Source organism: Amborella trichopoda, chromosome 2, assembly GCF_054954075.1.
Source record: "Amborella trichopoda isolate Santa Cruz 75 chromosome 2, AtrichopodaSantaCruz75HAP2 v2.0, whole genome shotgun sequence".
Lineage (NCBI taxonomy): Eukaryota > Viridiplantae > Streptophyta > Magnoliopsida > Amborellales > Amborellaceae > Amborella > Amborella trichopoda.
This window is the reverse complement of record NC_142337.1, coordinates 18952424-18959956: the sequence shown is the minus strand read 5'-3', so window position 1 is coordinate 18959956 and position 7533 is coordinate 18952424. Positions and strand designations below refer to the sequence as shown.

The 7533-nt window shown below is 34.8% G+C and overlaps 1 protein-coding gene across 9 annotated transcripts in view; it reads right to left on the bottom strand.

Moving 5' to 3' along the window:
* Positions 1 to 3893: 3893 nt before the first annotated feature.
* The window catches only part of FOLT1 (folate transporter 1), a 58238-nt gene continuing 54598 nt past the window's right edge, over positions 3894 to 7533 (bottom strand). For 8 of the 9 annotated variants that reach the window (XM_088858238.1, XM_088858239.1, XM_088858241.1 and 5 more), the window contains 4 exons: positions 4496 to 4567; positions 4370 to 4390; positions 4222 to 4289; positions 3894 to 4154 (listed from right to left, as the gene is read on the bottom strand). In XM_088858238.1, coding sequence (XP_088714364.1) covers positions 4016 to 4154; positions 4222 to 4289; positions 4370 to 4390; positions 4496 to 4567 — 300 coding nt within the window. In that variant the 3' untranslated portion in view covers positions 3894 to 4015. Of the gene's footprint in view, positions 4155 to 4221; positions 4290 to 4369; positions 4391 to 4477; positions 4833 to 7533 lie in introns of those variants that run through there. The other variant, XM_088858236.1, reaches the window with a different exon arrangement.

Here is a 7533-nt window from a genome sequence, read left to right as displayed (position 1 = left end):
CAATACATGTTATTTTATTGTAAAAGTTTTTTAGGATTATCTTAAAACTATTTTCATACCTAATTAGAAAATTGTAAACTAAAAAAATAGGTAAAATCAAGTAGATCTATAAACATAGGAAAATCTTGAAAATGGACGGTCCAAAATGCACTATTTTTTGGACTCAAAAACATTTTTTTATTTTAATATCCATACATCTCGATGTCGAGATGATCAATTATAAGGTTTTTCAACATTAAAACAACCATTCCGATATAATTTTTTTAGGTACATCTGTGATTCTACATTTCAACGTTGCAACCTCATATAACCTTTTCCCTATATATATATAATGATCCTATAGGACCTTCCCCCACCATGTGTGTAGAACCTCAAAGGATCACCATTAAAGTTGATACGGATCTCTAGAAACGTTATCACATAAGTGTAGGATTTGACTTTTGTATAGATCCGTACCAAATTGAATGGTGATCATTTGGGGTCATACACACATGGGTGGCGGAGGGTCCTATAGGATCATTTCTCTCTCTCTCTATATTTATTTATTTATTTATTTTGACCATATCTAGAGTGGAAATTGAATTTTATTTTTTTAGGATTGATTATTAGGATAAAAATAATGAGTACAAAATTTGAAGTCATATAAGTGCAACAAACATAGTTTTCTCGAAATATGGTTTCATTATATTAACATGAAATCATTTCTCTACTATTTGAAGGAAAACAAAATGATTTTTCACAACTATTTGAAGGAAAACACAATGTTTGGAAATAGTCTAGAATCCAACTTTACTAATAAAGGACTCGTCTTGCCCAATGGCACAAGACACAGATTGAAAGCCACAGTAGAATAATGTCAAGTGATGGTTCATATCTGACATGATGGTATGAGAAAATATTGATTCATCAAAAAAAAAAAAAATTTGATATGAGAAAATATTTGGTAATATGATTGGATTTGGTTAGATCTATATGATGTATAGGGGATCTATATGGTCATATGGGAAGGGTAAGTGAAAACTAAGTGCAATTCAAGCATTAAAAATGTGGTAAAGAGAAACTAATTGGTCATTCAGATCCCTGACTTGTTGGGTGGCCTCACCGCCTGGGGTTATATGGCCCAGGATGTGGCGATGACCCTAAGACGGTAGCATGAAACAGAGACATTCATTCAATCGATTTAATAAGCCATAAAATGGGCATCTAGGTATAAGGATTAGCATGAAAGATATGAAATTGTAGTTTCATATACTTAATGCACTCCATAAGTAATAAATTTAGAAATTTTATATTAAATAGAAAAATTAAGCAAACACAAATAAGAAATCCTTAGAGCTCTGGCTTTTTTAGAATGGATAAAAATTTACACATGAAATTTAAATTCATTTTGTGTATCTCATAAATCTTTTTTTGCCAACTTCAATGTTTTTGCTATGTCCAAATACGAAACCCTAGTAGAAAACACTAGAAATTGAAGGCCAATGAAAAAAGGCAACGTCCAAATAGATAGGAGGGCAAGAGACAGTGAATTGAGAGGAGATGCCGGGAGAGAGATAAGAAGATAGAGAGAGTAGAGAGAGAAAAAGAGTGAAGAGAGAGAGGGTGCAAGGAGAGATTGAGCGGATTCAAAATTCCCACTAAACGCTATTTTTGTACAATAAAAAAAAGTGTTCACTAAAAAAAGAAAAAAAAAAAGAAATACTCTATTGGTCTGATTTTTGAAACATCGAGCAACTTCGAAATATGAAATGAGACCGGAAGTAAATTTGGCAAAAAAAATTATGGGAGCCCTTCGTTTCGAGTAGTAACAACCTATTTTGAAGCCTTTCGTTATATAACGGTTTTAAAGTTCGATACAGACATAAATTTCCCCCCCAAAAAAAAAAAAAAAAAGTCCATTACCCATTATTTGATGGAAAATGTGGTTTTGTGTGTTTCAATATCCAAACGACTTGTTAAAAGGATTTAGAAATGCCAATATCCAGACGACCTATTAAAAGGATTTAGGGGACTAGTCCATTTGTGTCGATGCTGATGAGAGTCTAACTATGGCTAATTGAAGGCTCTTTGGAATTTGGAAATTCACGCTACAGTTGAAGGCTCAAGAATTAGGGACTCGAAGAGGCTAGAGGAAAATAGCAGACCATTTGCACTCTTCAAGAAGGGCACTTTTTAGTTTGTCGTCAGAATTTCAGGAGCAATCATGATTTCTTTATCAAAATCTGTCAAATCATGTACAAACCGACATGAAACATTTCTAGAAACTTCTCAAATACATTCAAGGAGATAGATAAAACAATTTGATACAAAGTTTGTGAGCGAGTACTTCCATTTATTCGGCAGACCAGCAGGCTAAAGTTTATATAGTGAGATTCTAAACAATCAAATTAAAACCCACCTCAAAAAATTTTTCTTTTGATGTACGAATATTTTCAAATTGATCATCTCCACATCAAGATGCATAGACATAGAAAAAAATGGATTTCAAGTTTTAGAAATAGTGCATCTTATATATAATGTAGTTTTAGACCGTCAATTTTCAAGATTTTTATAGATCTTATCGGTCTACACTATTTTTGAAGCTTTAAATTTTATAATTATAAATGAAAATATATTTTAAGGCTACCAAAAATATTTCCAATATGGATACCACATTTCTCGATATTATTTGAAGATACGCTTTGCAAACCACACCTTTTTTTTAATTGCATATTCCTTTCTTTTTTTTTCTAGGTTTCAGGGTTCCTATAGTGATTATTAGTTTTAGACCCTACGGTGTATGCTGTACTTTAAAATTGAAAAAAAAAACTTAATACATTGGTACTTTTGTAAATTTTTTAATGTGATGCCATATCTTACAAAATTATGAATATTATGAAGTCGAAATTTTCTATATTTTTTGGCTGTTCAAACTTTTATTGATATATTCATTTGATAAGGGAGTGATTTGCTTTGTGTCGGTTTAGGGCCAAAAGCCAAAGGCTTCAGCTGGTTTGGGGAAGTAGAAAAGAATCAGACAACATTGAAGATATTCACTTTGCTTCATTGAAGAGGATAGAGTCTTTGGCTTTTACACCCAAACTGAACCGAATCCAATATTGAAATATTTGCTTCGGGTTACTTGGGCTTCTTCTGATTCAGGTCACATTTACCTTCGGCTTCGTTTGACCAAATGTCACAAGTTGATCTTTTATAATTTATTCAGGGCAACTTCAATGAAAAATAAAAAGGGAAAGAATTGCCCCAACATAGCTAAAAAATTATTAAAATAAACCATTGTTTGTTAAAAGGCCAAAAAAAAAAAAATTGGAAAAAAAAATATTCGCTTTGAGAAATACCATTTAACCTCTGCTTCCCCCTAACCATTTGTGGAGATCATCCCTGCGGGGGTGGGACTCTCTCACTCCCTCTCATAGGCTCTCTCTCTCTCTCGAAGGAGTTCTTGGTTGGTTCTTAGAGGTTTTTCTCAAGGTGATTCATGAGCCAAAATCTGGTTTTTCATTGCAATCCTTCTACCTTACTGCGAATTGGGCTTTTCGACGTATGGCAAATTTTACGTTGTGCATTTTTTTAAAAGTTTTTTATATTTCTATACTTTTGTATATTTTTAATTATTAAAGTACAAATGATCTGTGAACTTCCTGTGAATTGGCTGAAGCACTTCCACAACTACACCAAATAGCTTCTAAAAAGATTCTAGTAACATTGATTTGGCACAGCAAACCATAATTATAACAAACAGTATGCTGAAAATTTATTGCCTTCTGGAGGCAGTGTGCCACTTCCCATTTACAACAGAGGTTATTTGATATGGTAAAACTCATTCGTAAGCCACTCCCTCACCACTAACTTTTCCTAGTATAAATCCAGTGAAATAGGAAGTAATTCACAAGTGAACACCAAGGAGTACATCTTTGAGACGGCAATTAATTCAAACAATCAGCATAGCAATCTGGGCACAAGGACAATGCTTGCATAAAGTTCTTGCAAATGAAGTAAAAATGAAAAAGGAACATCAGTTGTTCACATTCTTATTCGTCATTCTTAATAACCGTAGGACATTTTCATAGACAACAAATGTAATAGAAGCAGCAGGGATGTTCTTCAGTAGATTGGATGTTATGCCCCTGTAGAAACCATTAATCCCCTCAAACCTGCCAGAAGAATTTGGAAATAAGAACGAGAGAGAATAAAAGGTATCTTCAAGTAACAGAGTCATACCTCGCAGTCTCTTTCAAGACATGCCAAGCATCTCTGTATCTTGGCAATGTGTGTGTACTTGGTCTTTGCTGCAACACACCACCAATGCCATCAGAATTCTCGTGGAGAGAGAGAGAGAGAGAGAGAGAGAGAGAGAAACAATCAACACCTGAAGACGTGAACGAATGACCTGAAAACAATGAAATATGAAAGTCAACATTGTTTCATTAACATGGGCTCCATTTAAAAGTGAATGCAGGAACAACTACTGTGGCACAGAAAAAGAGGGGCTTACCTGAAAGGGATATGTCAGCAGAATAGCGACAATTTTGGAGGAGGCCCCCAGCACAGCATAATCAACAGAGTTCTACAAAAATGAGCATTTCCATGACTATTATGAAGACTGCATGTTGTTATATATCACCACAGGTACAAAAGTACTATTATCATTTCCTTGGGGGGATATAGTTCATGAAGTACTCTCATGATTAGAGAGAGATGGTTATGATGAAGGCCATGTCTCCAAGCATTATCAGAAGCCATAGTCCATCTTCCATGTTAGTGGGAGATACAACCTAAACTTTGTTTGATGAATCAACTTGAGGATTCATGCGCTTTCTTTCCCCAATCACCTTTCATGGAATCATTCATATGAATAATCAGATGTCGCAATAAGCCTCCAAAGTACTTTCTTAATGAAGATTTGGATAGTACAGATGGTGACAGAGAAATATCTCGTTAAATGGCTTTCAGAAACAATCTCCAAAATAAGCTAAATTTCTTCTAGCATTTATGGTGTGTGAAAAATTTTAGTTTCCAATACAATGAAAAGTTGCTTTCTGAACCAAGAAATTTCAATGACGAAAAATTCTAGCACCCAAGATCTTTAATAGGGAAGTGCTCATGAAGCTACATCATCAAATAACGGATACAACAAGACATTTGAAATGATGTTATCAACACACACTGAGAATGGCAATGCCCAGGATCGATATTCGAATTCCTAAAGATGGGCATCTGACACATGCTTGGGAAATTTGCTCAAACTAGGATTAACGGGTTTCCTTGAAGACCTAAAAAAAAAAAAGTCGGTTTCCTTGAATAGGACACCTATCCACTTCAAGATACCACATAGGAACATTCTGGTATCTGGACTTCAACCATCCATATGACACAATAGAATCGAGTGCCATATATCCCTTGGTAATTAGAACCATGGTCACATGCCATATGGTACTCAAGAGAAAATAACCCTTTGTTACACTATTTATGTATATATACATCAATTGTTTCATTTGATTTTCTTTATTTTTTGGATCTAATCATATCCTATCATGAAATTTTCTAGAGTAAATTAGCCACCATCATGGTTGCAATGAAGAGCTAGATCAACATGCTGATTCTTTAAATAGTAAACTTTGGCTTTATGATTGAAGTAAATTTATGAAATATGCAAAATAATGATAGTATACATTCAGTAACATACACGTTTCCGAGAGATTGCACGTGTATACAAATGCATGTTTATGTTTTGAGGGTACATTTGTTGTCATATTACACACGGTATTATAATCTAATGTTGATTTAAGAAATATGCGCATCTTAGGTATGTCTTTCTCAACTATTTTACAGTTCTTAAAGTGTATTTTGAGTTGCGACAAGTTGTAACCAAAAAAAGAAAAAATTATAATTTCCCCAAGTCAATTGTATTTAAGACCTAAGGACCTCAATTTTTGTCCATATTCGTATGGAGTTGCCAGGGCCTTGCATGACTAGAAATACTTGATTAGAGAATAAGCCAGGTGGCTCTGTAAAACTAATATCCAGCCAATTATGGAGAGAGGACATGAGTGTTCTTAATTACTTGCCTATGCAGGGAAAGGATCTGAGAGTCCTAAGCACCCTAGGTCACCTACGTGGGTGTCCTAGTACACATCCAAATAGGGACCCTCCTAGGGCCCATTCGATTCGTGTAGCTCCTTGGCCTGCCTAGGTAGCCAGGAGGATGAATTTTAATTACCTAGTGCAAATCCATTAAAAACACACCTTTTTCCCTAAATCAGTGAATGGATCTGAAAGACAGGCCACCTGTCCCTTGGTTGAGACATGGAAGGACACGTCTCTTGGTTGAGACATGGGAGTATACATCTCTCCTAATTGAGTTATGGGAGGAGACGGCACATCTCTCCTAGCTGAGACATGGGACAACACACGTCTCTTGGATGAGACCTAAAAGGCACATGCCTTTATACATGGAATCAGATGGGACAAGTGCCCCACGGATTCAAGGATGGATAGGGACTTCTTAGAAGTATGAATAGTGTTTTGGTGAACCTACACTTTTAGCCTTTGGAATCAAATCTAGGAGGGTTGTATCTTGGGGTCTACTCATAAAGACCGGGTTCACCATATTCGGTTATCACTGGGAAGCGAAGTATACCTTAAGTCACAATAGGTGTAGAAAACCCTTCCGAATTTATTTTTGAATTCTAAAATCTTGGAGCAAACCAAACCAGTACAACGTAGGACACACAGAACCATAGTCCAGCTTAAAATATTCTTTAGATATTCCAAATACCCTAAATATCCCATTTCAAGAAACTAAATAATCCTAAAATATCTTTAGAATTCAGACTTGAGAAACCAAATCACCCAAAATAGGCAAGCTCCAACATAGTTTAGTTAAAAAAGGGAAAGGTTTCTATACTTCCCCTACAGCATAGAAGATCTATGCTTCCCTACCATCCAGCCATCCAATTTTGATCAAGAGAGCCACTCACCGTTTGATCTTAGATCCGACGTCTCAAAGTATTTTATTTTTAGCTTTTTTTATACAAATTGTATGAATATGAAATTTTATCTTCTCATTGGGGTGCACCTATAAAAATATTAAAAATAAATTTTCGATACAATGTAATGACCAAAATACCCCTTGAAACTTTCAAGGGTATTTTGGTCATTTTATTTTATTGAAAATATTTTTTTATATTTTTCGCTAGTGCGAGTTTAATAGAGGATTGAACGTCCAAAATATGATGTCAAAATAGTTTATAAAAAAAATTAAAAATAAAATAGTGTAAAGACAAGACATTGTGATTGGGGCAATCTTAGCCCTCCATTCAGAATGGACGGTTGGATAAGGGGAAGTATATAAGTTTTATGCTGTAGGGGAAACATAGAAAGCTTGCCCATTAGAAAATACTTAAAGATCTGTCAAATCAAATATTTTTTATCATAAATGTCAAGAAACTATCTCCAGAATCGAAATCTCGAGAAAATCTGCGTAAGCTAGATCTATTTGGCTGTCAACGTCGAAGACTGCGGCAGATGAAA